General features: G+C 35.7%; 1 protein-coding gene across 3 annotated transcripts in view; it reads left to right on the top strand.

The window, feature by feature from the left end:
* The window catches only part of ZCCHC4 (zinc finger CCHC-type containing 4), a 47,551-nt gene that overhangs the window by 21,529 nt on the left and 11,881 nt on the right, over positions 1-14,141 (top strand). For all 3 annotated transcript variants that reach the window (XM_027103221.1, XM_027103222.1, XM_027103223.1), the window contains 3 exons: positions 5,258-5,330; positions 9,298-9,448; positions 11,011-11,111. In XM_027103221.1, the coding sequence (XP_026959022.1) occupies positions 5,258-5,330; positions 9,298-9,448; positions 11,011-11,111 (325 nt within the window). The remainder of the gene's footprint in view (positions 1-5,257; positions 5,331-9,297; positions 9,449-11,010; positions 11,112-14,141) is intronic.

The raw sequence follows: 14,141 nt of genomic DNA, 5'->3' as shown, positions 1-14,141 counted from the left end.
ATCAGGGTGTCAGTAAGTTTGGTTTCTTCTTTTTTTAAATTTATTTTATTATTTATTTATTTATTTTTGGCTGTGTTGGGTCTTTGTTGCTGTGCGCGGGCTTTCTCTAGTTGTGGAGAGCAGGGGCTACTCTTCGTTGTGGTGCACGGGCTTCTCATTGCAGTGGCTTCACTTGTTGCAGAGCATGGGCTGTAGGTGTGCAGGCTTCAGTAGTTGTGGCACACGGCCTCAGTAGTTGTGGCTTGCAAGCTCTAGAGTACAGGCTCAGTAGTTGTGGCACATGGACTTAGTTGCTCCATGGCATGTGGGATCTTCCCAGACCAGGGCTCGAACCTGTGTCCCCTGCATTGGCAGGTGGATTCTTAACCACTGCGCCACCAGGGAAGTCCCAGGTTTGGTTTCTTCTGAGATCTCTCTCCTTGGCTTGCGGATAGCTGCCTTCTAACTGTGTCATCACATGGTCTTTCCTGTGTGTGTGCACATCCCTGGTATCTCTTTATGTGTCCAGATTTCCTCTTCTTATAAAGACACCAGTCATATGCATTGGGCCCACCCTAATGACCTCCTTTTAACTTAGTCACCTCTTAGTACACCTGAAATTAACATAACATTGTACATCAATCATATTTCAATTAAAAAAAATTTAAAAGGATAAATGCTTAAAAATTAATTTAATTACCTCTTTAAGGGCCCTCTCTCCAAATATAGTTACCTTTTGAGAGACTGAGGGATCAGTGCTTCAGCATATGAATTAGTTGGGGGGACACAACCGAGGCCATAACAGGTATATACCTAGGAGTAGAATTGCTTGGTCATGTGGTGATTCTATGTTTAACTTCTTGAGGGACTCCCAAACTGTTTTCCAAGGTGACTGCACTGTTTTATTTTACCAACAGCAATGTATGAGAGTTCCAATTTCTCCACATCTTTGTCAACACTTGTTATTCTCTGTCTTTTTGAAGTAGTGTCTCATTGTGGTTTGTTTTGCATTTTATTGGTGGCTAATGTTGTTGAGCATCTTTTCATGTGCTTATGGCCAATTGTTTATCTTTTTGGATAAATGTCTATTCAGTCCTTTGCCCATTTTTAAAATTGGTTATTTGTCTTATTGTTGAATTGAAAGAGTTCTCAATATATTCTGGATACTAGACCCCTATCAGATATATGATTCGTAATTATTTTCTCCCGTTCTTTGTGTTTTTTCACTTTTGATGGAGTCCAGTCATTCTGTTTTCTTTGGTTGCTTGTGTTTTAGGTGTCATACCAAGAAACTATTGCCTAATCCAAAGTCATGAATATTTACACTTGTTTTCTTCTAAGAGTTTTTAATTTTAGCTCTTATATTTAGGTCATTGATTTCTTTTGAGTAATTTTTATATATGGTGTGAGGTAGGGGTCTAACTTTATTCTTTGCATGTGGATATCCAGTTGCCTTGGCACCATTTGTTAAAATGATCATTCTTTTCCCATTGAATGGTCTTGGAACCTTATTGAAAACCAAATGACCATAAATGTATGGATTTATTTGTAGACTCTGTAAATTCTGTTCCATTGATCTATGTCTGTCCTTATGCCAGTCTCACACAATCTTGATTACTGTTGCTTTGTAGTGAGTTTTGAAATTACAAAGTGTGAGTCTTTCAACTTAATTCTCTTTCAATATTGTTTTGGCTATTGTGGGTTCCTTGCACTTCTATATGAATTTTAGAATTACCTTCTCAGTTTCTACAAAAAAGCCAACTGGCCTTTTTATAGGGATTGCATTGAATTTATAGATCAATTTGAGGGGTGTTTTCATCTTAATATTAAGTGTTCTGGTTCATGAATATGAGATGTCTTTCCATTTATTTAGATATTCTTTAAGTTCTTTAAACAATATTTTGTAGTTTTCAGCGTGCAAGACTTGTACTTCTTTTGTTAAATTTGTTCCTAAACACTTTATTCTTTTTGTTGCTATTGTAAATAAATTGTTTTTTAAAATTTTATTATCTATTGTTCATTGCTACTGCCCTGTTTTTAAAAAAATTACAATAAAGTATACATAGTAAATATAAAATTTAGCATGTTAAACATTTTTTAAGTGTATAGTTCAGTAGTGTTAAGTAAGTGAAGTACATTCATATCGTTATACACATTTTCCAGAACTCTTTGCATCTTACCTGATGTACTTTTAATTTGAAAGATTTATATGGCCCTTTAACTCTTTTGCCTTAAATGCCATGCCTTGAAGTTTTACCTTTCTTGAGCTTGTAGTTCAAATCCCCTGGTCAGAATAGGGAGTAGGGGATGTGGATAAAGTTGTTTTATAACCTGTGGAATACACAGATGCATTTTTTCTTTGTGTGTGTAAACCTGTGTGTGTGTGTTGCAGACAAAAGCTGAAGGTATAGTACCGTGGTATCCTAGCATAGCTTCCTTGATAGCTACTCTGTTTCTGAGTCAGTTCTGTAAAAGGTCAACATTGGGTGCTAAGATAGAGCTGGTTTATTGACATATGTTTGTAGCCAGAATGAACTCAGCCTGTTGCCTGTATTTACACTATGATGGAGTGTGGGGTTGGTTCAGATTTCTCACAAGGACCACAGTTAAATCAGGGAAACATTCCTTTGTGGTATAAAGTGGTACTGAATAGTTCCTTCTGGCACTTTGACTTTGGCTTGTTGTTGCCCTATGTAAGGTCTGTGCAGGGCTGCAGAGAACTGCCTCAAATCCAGGGCTATATGTAGATGTGCGGTAAATGTCCTTTTCTGGGGGTCTAAGATATGAAGTTAACATTTGCTAAGATGGATTTCTATATGCTCTGATTTTAGCATGAAAGATATGAAACTCTGGCAAACTATCATCCAAATAAAGTTGTATCAAAAAAATGTATTCCTTAGGCTCATTTCATGAACTAGTTTTATTCAGCTCTTGATTACATTTCCTTTGTGTAGAACATGTTTCATACTTGGTAACTGACTCAGATTTAAAGAGAATGAATGGCCAAATTAAATGAATGTCCTTTTGAGCAGTTTTCAAGTGCATGCATTTCTGATTGGTTTTGTTTGCCTTATTCAATGGAGAGAATAATTCTTTGTGGCCAATTTCATTCTAAGAGGGTGATGTTGAGTGATTTTTCATAATTTAAAATATGAATAATTACGCTTCCTTGTTTGTGTTTGATGGAAACTTAGAGCTGAAATCTTGGCTTTTTTCTCTCTCTGGCTCTGCCCACTGCTGCCCAGAACATTTTGGATGAGTGTGCTATGCTGAATTTTATGTAAATAAATTTTTTTTTTAATTTAAAAAAATGACTATTGCATCATGAAGCAATGAAAATAAATGGAGGGTGGTAGAAATATATTTTAAAAGAGATTGTATTTTCCCTTGCTTACACAAAGCAATGCAAGAGCGAAAAACACTCTCAAATGATGGTTGATCCACAGCTGTACTAGTATTAATATATATGTGTCAATTAAGTAACTGATATAGCTATATTATCAGCTATTTGGGATTTGGTTAAAGAGGAAGACATTTGTTTATTAATGGTAATTTACATTGTCCCACAGTGTTTTGGAATGTTCCTTGGGTTACAGTATATAGTTTAAATATTTTTCAGTTATTCAAACCTTCTGTTTATTTCTTCAGTGAAAATTTGTTTTATGAAATCATCAGATGTACTAACAGTATCTTAAGTGATATTAAAGGATATTGTACTGAGAATGGCGAACAGTTGTTCTTCCATCTCCACAGAATAACAAGAAATGGATTTAGATTATAGGAGGAGGTATTTTGATTGGGCATAAACATAATTCCCTAACATTAGAGTCACTGAGACATACATCTTTATAGCTGGTATTTATTAAAATAATGATACCTGACATTTCATTATATGCTTTGTAGCTGACATTGTATTCAGCACTTTACATACATTATCTTATTTATTCTTACCAAGTCCTATGAGGTATTATAGAAACTATTTTCCTATTTTGTAGATGAAGAAATGGGGGCTCAGACAGGTTAAATAACTTACTAAGATTACACAGCTAATAAGTGAGAGACCCAGAGTTTGAAACCAGACCACCCGACTGTACAGCTGTACTCTTAGCCTCAGTGTAATAGGAAGAGGATAAACTAGGCTTGTCCATTGTATTAAATACTCAGCATGGTTGGTGATCAGTTATAGATGGTCATAAATAACTGTGAGTAGAAGTAGAAGCAAAGAAGCGCCGTATCATGATTTGGTTAAAGAAGCTGTGTAAGTAAGGATGTGTCCCTGATTTTTTCTCAGTCTTTCCACTAGGTTATGAATTCTGTAGAAGGATGGTGTGGTTCATATGTGAATTGTTTATGACAAAACTGTGGAAGTTCAAAATCCTATTGAGGTAAAAGAGGTTTCTATATTATACAAAAAAACCTCAGAAATCAGCAAGAAAGACATTAAGGCCCATAGACATAAATGGGAAAAACAAACCTAGGCAGTACAAATAAAATTAAGGAATAAAGAAAACTCAGTTTTGTAAGAAGTCAAATAAATGCAAATTTAAGCCATGATGTGGTATGAATTTTGCCTAGTAAATTAGCGAAAATTTATAAAATGTTAATACCCAAAGCTGGTACTCTCATTCATTACTGACTGCATTTTAAAGTAGTATGTTAGAAGAATAAAATGATTCAATCAGTAAATAAATATCCTCTTTCCTGGCACTAATTCAGTATATATGAAATGTGCGTACTTCTTTTCTCTTACATATTGAGAAGCATATTTTATTAAGCTAATTCACAATAGACAAGAAAAACTCTGTATTAAATACCTTTTTTTGTTAACCACGGAAGAAAATAATCAACAGCTGTTGAGAAGAAATGTTGATTCAGTATTTTCCTTAAAATTATTAACTATGAGAGATGTATTTTAATTGCCAGCGCATCTCAAGCTTAAGTTGCATAATAATCTATCAGGAACATGATTATTTATGTAGAATCTTCTGGTCCGTAGGAACCAGAAGATTATATGTGTTTTTTATATATGAGTGTTCTGTAGTTTTGCCACTGGTTTATTAAACTTGGGACCATAATTTAAGTTTGTTATTCATCCTCTGTTGCTGACTTCTTGAGATTTTGGGAAAGTATTCTTTATTTCAAAAAACTAAAGGATGATGAAATTGATTTTTTAAAGGTGTGATTTCATAGTTTTAAAATTTAGTTTACATTTATTTATTTATTTATGTATAACTATGACCAGACAAGTAACTGCAGTAATAAACAAATTATCTTACAGGTATTCACAGTTTTATATGGAAGATAGTTTTTGCCATTATAACATGTTTAACCATCACTTCTTTGATGGAAAGGTAAGAATTATGACAATTATCTCTTTCTTTTATTGTATTTCCTTCATTATTTTTCTAGGGTCCCTCAAGAGCAAATGGTGGCTTTTCTACCATTTATTGATATTTATTTTTGTTCATTCACTGAGTATGTATTGAGCACCTAGAGGTGATCATGTTATTCATCTTTCATGACTTTTCACTGCTTCTTGGATGAAGAGCCACTTTCTCACCAAGACTCACGTAGCTGTTTGTGATCTGACCCCTGCCACTCTCCAGCCTGTCCTCTCCCTGTTCCTGCTTTGCTGTTCATGTTCAGGACATATGACCTTCATCTCAAACTGGCCTTTCCAGCACAGGGGCTTTTGCCCATGCTGTTCCCTCCACCTTCTACTCTCTCTTTGCCTTGTTAATGTCACCTCATCCTTCAGAACCCTGTTCCAAGTCACTTTCTTTAGCCTCCCCTGGCCCTCAGACAAGGTCAGGTTCTCCTTTGTAGATTTATGATGCTGTAATTAAATAATTCTGTAGTTAGTTGTTTGCTGTCTGCCTTCCTGATAAATTTCATGTCCCAGTTAAGGGGATTTATGGTTTTATTAAACTAATCCTTAAAAAATAGACAGTGTCAAGAGTTAACTCCAATCTATGAACTCTGGGTGATAATATGTCAGTTTAGGTTCATCACTTCTAACAAATGTCCCACTCTGGTGGGTGCTGTTGATAGTGGGAGCGGTTATCCATGTGTGGGGCAGGGGGTATGTGGGATATCTCTGTACCTTCCTCTCAATTTTGGTGTAAACCTAAAACTACTCTAAAAAAAAGTAACCTTATAATAAAGGGAGAGTGGTTTAAAAAAATCTTTCAATATGATGTTAATAACATCATTGTGAATAAACAACATAGCAGAGCTGATATTTCTACTCCTAATTTGAGCTCTTTGTCAGTCCCATTACAAAATAAAATCTATAACCAACCAAGTAATCACACCTGGCAGGAGGTTGGTCAGAAATGTTTGAAATTATCAAGACTGCTTGAAGCATATCCATACATATATATGATGGGTATATATCAATTTTTAAAGAATTGTGAGTCATGTTTTAAGTATATATTGGGCTTTAAGATATTAGCTAATGATAGAATGAAAACCAAGCAAGACTAAAAAACTAAGCATTCAGGAAATGAAAATAGATTCTAAATTGTTGGTTGGGATTGAAAAAATGAGACTCATTGAAAAGTGAGATTTAGTAAGTATAGCCAGTGATGTACTCCTTCCATCAGAATCCGTTTAGCATGGGGATACATATTTTTCAGCCGCGAAAGCTATGAAAACCGAGTATTGAAGTAAATAACAGAATTAGACTTCACTGTTTCCCAGAGCGCTTGTGTGGTTGATAAACACTAGAATTTGAGAACTGATTCGATGAGCACGAAGGAGAACGAGGAATTGAAAGACCACTTGACAGAAGATGAAGAGGGGCTTCTCACCTCAGACAGTGACAGTGGAGAAAAGAGAGGAAAGAAGTGGATTCTGAAGGCATTTCCCAGATGGAAACCAGAAGACTTGGTGTAATTACTCTGTGTACACCTGAAACTAATATAATGTTATACGTCAGTAATACCTCAATTAAAAAAAAAAAGAAGACCTGGTGATTTCACCGGGGGTGAAATCAAAGATGACTTGGGGCCGTGACCTGGATTCATCTTCCATTCTTCAAAACAGAGAGTAGGGGAGTGTGGAAGCGACGTTTGGAAATGTTGAGTTTGTGGGGCTGGCACGACATCGACGTGCAAGTGTCCAGTGTGGTCTCTTGAAACTGGGGGCTTTGAGCTCAGGGGGGTTGTCAGCACTGGTGACACAGCTGAGGAAGGAACTGAGTTCATACTACTGCTTGGTGCTGCAGTAGTGGGTCAGGTATTTGTTTATTTGTTTTTAATACCAGACCATGATTTTGCTTTTTAATTTAAACAATAAAGACAAGAGTAAAATTACATTTACATACCGAAGAGTTGGCTAGCAATTTCATATATCTTAAGAAAGTAACATGTAAGTAGCCTTTTCTAGGAAATTCTATGTAACTTTTATTGAGAGTTTATAGAATTACCTTACAAGTTTCTAGAATAACAGTTGGAATAAGCTGCCAAGACTGAGCTCCATGTTTTGTTTCACAGAAGAAACCAGTCATCCAGCCCAGGCTCTCCTTTCTCTGTATTTTAAGAGCAGCCACTAAATGGCACTGCAACTGTAGAGAGTGACCTACAGAAAACTATTGTTTAATGATTTTACTGTCTCCTCTTTTTCTACCTACTTACGGAGTCAGGGTTTTCAGTAGAGATTACCATCTACTAATCAATCACCAAAGCATTTAAGTGTCTACTAGGTGTCTGTCTGTGAAGGCATATAAGCCTTTGAGGGACCATGTGCCTTTGAGGATCTAAGCCTCTGCCACTGCACAGAAGCTCTTCAGAGTTCATGGGATTAAAAAGTAGGAGTTTTCTGCACAGAATTTTTTTCATAGCAAATAATATAGTCTTTTGCGTAATAAAAAATGTCATACACCTTATTGGTAAGGTGGTTAAAGTGTGTACAGAGGGTGGCTATTTAAAATGCTGAGCACTTTTTTATTGATGACTGAGATGAAGAACAGAGTTAAGTTATTGTCAACCTTGGTGGCGTAAGCAAGTGTCTGTTTCCCATAGGTGGTCAACATTAGGACCCTCAGCAACCTAGGACGGGACATCCCACCATTGATTCTTACCTGGGAAGATATTCTTTAATTTCTTTTTTAATTTGGTTAAGAGTTCAGGCCTCGTTCACGTATTTTCTTTTTTCTACTTTTAACTCTAAGGGGTTTTAATTAATTAATTTATTTTACAATTTGTATTGGAGTATAGCTGGTTTACTCTAAGGAATTTGAAGTTTTTCAGTAACATCATCTGTACTTTTAGTCCTTGTTCGTGTAGGCAGGTTAAGGAAGTGCCAGGCAGCACTTGAAAAATGATTAACCTTCTTGACACCATCCTTTGCTGTAGGACTTTGAAGAGGAAGTTAATAAAGACTTTACTAGAGAAAAGGGATTAGGATGTTGTGATTTTTTTTCCTTTCATCAGTTGGGTCTTCTAAGTTGATTTAGTAGTAAAGCAATATATATTTTATTATAAAGTACATATAGGTTTATTAAAGTTTAAATGCCATTAAGCTTTCAAATCTTCTGCCACTTTGTATACTGTGAGTGTTGAGTTGCTTTTATAGATAAGTACTTGAAAGCAACTACAAAGTCAGTAGATTAGAGCTAATATTACAAGTCTGTCTCTTACTGACTTCTCCCAAAGCAAAAACGTGATAAATATCCTAGACAGTTTTTAATGTTAACTTTGCAATCACTAAAAACACGTCAGCTTGCTGGGAAAATGTGTTAATGGCATGGTTTCATGGCCTGGGTAAGCTTTATTTGTGAGCTTTCATTTATTTACTTTGCATGTTCAAATGTGCCTGTCATTTACCTGGCACTCAAAAACATGTGCATGTTTAACTGGTAATTAGGCTCTCATTAACCTGAACTTACGGTGGTGGACAAACCAGACAGGAAAAAATATGTCTTATTCGTCTTTGTGTCTCCAGTGTTCAGCACAGTCCTTACTTCTGTTTGTTCAATTGAATTTAGCATTTTAGATAGTCCTCATGGGTACTGAGTTTCTCTCTTTTAGGTTACTAAATTTAGTTTTTTAATTTAACCATTTGAATGTGTAGTTCTCTGATAGTGATGGTGTTTGAATTTGCAATTTTAAAAACCCACTTATCAAGGAACCCAAAGATAAAATCTTACAGGGGCTGAATGAGAGAGGCTTCAGGATGTCACTGAGGGACTCTGGGGTGGCAGGATGGGTGAAGTTCAGTTCGAAGAGTGAGACTGAGCCTAATGCATTCTCCTCCCAATAGGATGAAGTACCTCCCTTTAGTCCTAATTTAGAAATGAATTTCTGTTTGTTCCAGGCTGCCCTTGAAGTATGCAGAACATTTTTACAGAAGGATAAAGGTGAAGGAGTCATTATGGTGACAGATCCTCCTTTTGGTGGCTTGGTTGAACCTCTGGCTGTTACATTCAAGAAGTTAATTGCTATGTGGAAAGAAGGTCAAAGCCAAGGTGTGTAATTTATTACTTACTGCAAAATAAACATGTATCTATGTATATACTTCCTGTCAAATATTAGCAGAGCTCAGTGAATCAGAGCACTGATAAAATATACATGTCTTGCGTTCTCTTCTTTTTTTAAAAATAGGCTTATTTGATAATAACTTTATCGTCATGATACACTTCGTATTATTCTAATCATGTGTTTTAAAAATGGCTCATAGGTAAAGTATTTGTTTTTGGTGGGCATAAGGGGACATTATGAAGAATAGCAGTGAACTGTTGGCATTTCTTCAGTAAATATTTCCTGAATGGCCACTATGTACCAGGTACTGTTTAGGTGCTGGGAATGGAAGGGTGAACAAGACAGACACTTATCTCTGCCCACTTAGACCTTACATTTCCTCTTCCAAAAGTCTTGCCCAGAACTCTAGGAGGGCACCCAGCCCCTGGTCCACAGCTCTAAACTGTGCCAAGATTTGTGTGGGAAGGTTGGCTGTCCAGTCGCCTAACAGTGGTTATCAGTGTCACATGGATACCCAAGCTTAGAAGTGGGTTAATGACTGGGGGATATTCAGCTTAAAATGGCTTAGGACTTCAAAGTATTTTATGTAATTATCTAATTAGTCAGTATAATCATTTTTCAGTTTCCAACCTGCAAGTTGATAAATGTAAGAGTGTCAGGAATTTGTGATCAAGCTTCTCCATTAATTGTGCTATATAAATAGTGTGCTTTGGGGACAGGATGCAAATGAAATTTAAAACATGACTCACAGTGCTAAGTATTCCACTTATTTTTGGTTCTGAAGTCTACTTATCAGAGTGGATAAAGTCATTGTTGTTGGGAAAGCAATAAAAAGCTTTGTGAGCTTGAACTGATTCTGCTGCTTATTAGCTGCATGAATTTGAACAAATTGCTTAAATTTTGCAGCTTCAGTTTCCGCATCTGTGAAATGAGATTACTATATTAACATCTAACTCCAGGGGTTATTTAAGGAGATAACATACAGAAAGCACCTAGCATTGTACTAGCCTGTATCAGGTGCTCTGTAATTAATAGCTGTGTCCCCTGTCTCTCATAAAAATTAATTTGGATAAAATTGTTCATAAGAATCTTCCATGATTCAGAAAAGATGGATTCACCCTGAAAGCTGGCATAGTGAGTTATGGCAGAGCTAAGATTCAGACCTAAGGCCTTCTGCATTTTGGTCCAGGTTTCCTTCTTCCATATCATAACCACCTTTATGCTTCAAAGTGATGCTCATTTTTTATCTCCCACTTTTTTTGTAATATCTTTGCCTTTACCTAGACTATAGTGATATGCATGTAAAGATAACTTTTACATACCATGTATAGCTGTGTTTAGATATAAAAGAATGTTTCCATTGACTTTTGGGAAAGGTCAAGTTGTAAATGGTACTCTGGTAAATCATCTCTTCGTTTGTATGATTTAAATGTATTGAAGGATTACAATTTCTTCCAATACCATATATTTTCAGTAACAACTTTCTACTTTATTTTTTTCTTTAATATCAGTTTCTTATTTTCTTTTCTCTTTTTTTGTGATCCATTAGATAACAGTCACAAAGAACTACCCATATTCTGGATTTTTCCCTATTTTTTTGAATCCCGAATTTGTCAGTTTTTCCCAAGCTTCTGCATGCTGGATTACCAGGTATAGTAAATATTTTGTTTTCTGACATGGTTGGGGAATGGATATTCTGCTTAAATAAATATTCTGATAAGATGATTCATCAGTTTTAGTAAATGCAATCACTATAAGCTGTATGAAACACTAAAACTATATCATATGTAACTTAGTGCAGTAGTTCCTAAATGTCTGTAATCTCTAGGGTGCTTATTAAAAATATAGATTCTTAGGTACCAAAATAAACCTACTAAATCAAAAGCAGAGGGTAAAGCCCTAAGAAAAAATATTTTACCAAGTTTCCCAGGTGATTCTGAACTGTAGCCAGGTTTTAGACCAAATGATCTGATCTTTCATCATCACCAGAAGATTGTGCAGCACCCCAGGATCATCATTATGAACATGGGTTTTCTCCATTCAGAGGTTGTAGAGAAGTAAATTGCTTTTTCTGGTGGGTGGAATGCCATGTATACTTAACTTTGCTGCTCAGAGGATGCCAGGAGCTCTAAGGAGGGGTGTGCCCAAGGTTGTGGCATGTCAGAGAAGCAGAGATGCTGAGGTGTGGGTGTGCTGATTCAGGGCAGACTGACTGGACCTCCTCCTTTGCATCCTTGTCCTTCAACTCCTTCTGTTTCAATGTCCAGTCTCCTGGATTCATTTCCTTGGGTTCTGAGGTTAACCCTGTTGTCGCCATCACTATGTGTGGTCACAAAGTGGGCACTGCTTCCAGTTTTGTAATGACATTTTTCTATTTGATTTTTCTGAGCAGTTGACTAACCTCTGATTCAGGCTTTTCAGCTCTAGAACTGTAAACGTCTTCACTAGTTGTTCCAAGACAGCACTTGTTTCTTTTTTTTATATATATAGTTGATTTACAATATTGTGTTAGTTTCAGGTGTACAGCATAGTGATTCAGTATTTTTGCAGATTATATTCCATTATATGCTATTGCAAGATAATGGGTATAATTCCCTATAGCACTTGGTTCTAATCTTTCTAGTCTTGAAGATATACACTATTATGAAAATTATTTAGAAATAATGAAACAGTGTTACCAGAAATGAGGGGATAGATCCTACCTGTGATTCTACCTCACATAGCAAATATTATAATTTTGAGGTACAGTTGACTCTTGAACAACAGGAGGATTATGGGTGCAGTTGAAAATTGGTATATAACTTATAATCAGCCCTCTGTATGTGAGGTTTCTCCATATCTGCAGTTTCACATCTGTGGATCCAACCAATTTTGGTTCAGTATTTACTATTGAAAAAAATCCATGTATAAGTGGATCCACGCAGTTCAAACCATGCTGTTCAAGGGTCAGCTGTATTCACATCCAGTCTTTTTAAAAAACACTTTTACATATTTGTAATCATAGAAGATGAATATGAATTCTGCTTTCTTCATTTCTGCCTTATATAAGTGTATATTTTAAAATGTAGCTACATAATCTTATGCTTTTAATAAGTAAATTGTTCCATCAATAGGCTATGTTATCATTCTCTTCTTTTTGGACTTAGAGGTTGCTCCCACCTTTAAGGTACTATAAATAACACTGCCATGAACATCTTTTATTCATATAATTTTTCCATATTTTCCATAACTCCCTTAAAATAAATTTCCAAAACTAAAATAGAATTATAAAAGTTACATTATCAAATTTAATGGACTTTTTTATGGCTCTTGAACCATATTAACAGTGTCCTTTCCAAAAGTGTGTAGCACAAGTCATTTTAACCTTGACTTCTTGAGCTCTGCTTTAGGCAAATCCATACCATATATCTTCTCAAAGCTGGTTTACTTTCCTTTTTAGGGCATCCAGTTTTCTGTTTCTTATCTGAAGGATGCTTCTAATATGGACATTTGCAATGCAGAGATAGCTGACATATCCTAAAGACGTTAACTAAGTAAACTATTTCTGGTTTCCAGGAGCACCTGCTGCCTTTGACAGTGAATAATCATCTAGTACAATGTTTGGCACGTAGTAGGTGCCCTGTACATGTTGAATGAATATTTGAATGAAAAAGGGCACGAACTCTGGAGTTGAAAAGGAACTAGGTTATAATGCTGGTTCTGCCACCTACTAGCTAGTCCTACACATTTTATCTAACTCTCTGAAACTCATCTTACCTGTTAAATGAGCATAGTAATAATATATCTGCTTCATAAGGTTTTAAGAATTATTTGAGATAATACATTAAAAGATTCAGCCTCATCCCTGACACACAGCAAATAGAGAAAAAAGGTTATTGCTATAAGCATTGTCGTAACCATCACTATAGTCATCATTCAGATGGCCCCAGAATGGGGGTAAAACTTTTCTTCAATTTTTATGTCAGAAAACACATTATTTTAACTGCAAAACACATCGTTCCTCAGAAAACTGTTTCATCCACAATTTAGAGATGAGTTTTCACTGTGGGCAAGAGTTTCAGTTGGTGAGGAGGCAGAAGGCGGCAGATCCAGAATAAAGCAGATGAGAGTGATTATTAATGTGTAGTAACCAGTTATTGTTTGTTTAGACAGCCTGTGTTACTAGGAAAGAACTTTTCGAAATACTGTAGTTTTAATTTTAAGAACTAGTTCCAAGGTCCAAGCTTACTGAAAGTAATCATATGATTCAGTGCATTGGTGGAAAATGTTCTAATTAGGCCATGTGTATCAGGGTGAAAAGCAGTCTTTCCAATAAAGAGAAAGCCAACCTTTGAGAAGAAGAATTAGAATAAAACCTATAAAACAAAAAAAATCTTCATTTTTTCATGATTCCTATTAAAGATAAGAACACTACTGCCCATTACATGCTCAGTGGGAGAAACTGATTTTGCCAGATCTCCTAGGGTATATGTAAACTTTGTTTGTTGTACCTCCCCTTTGATGATTTTTCTACTATTTTTTTTTTTTTGAAACTCTCTCTGAACTTATTATCCTTTCTGAGCCTTTTGCATTCTTTTTTTTTTTCTTTTGTTACTTTAACTTCATTTTATGGTAATTTTTTTCCTTTTATATTAGCCACCTTCATCAAATGAAAAATTTGAAAGTTTCCTCTCCTCCTTC

The sequence above is a fragment of the Aethalodelphis obliquidens genome, unplaced genomic scaffold (genome assembly GCF_003676395.1).
Source record: "Aethalodelphis obliquidens isolate GAN/ISIS:26980383/991018 unplaced genomic scaffold, ASM367639v1 scaffold6, whole genome shotgun sequence".
Lineage (NCBI taxonomy): Eukaryota > Metazoa > Chordata > Mammalia > Artiodactyla > Delphinidae > Aethalodelphis > Aethalodelphis obliquidens.
This window is presented reverse-complemented; position numbering and strand designations above follow the sequence as displayed.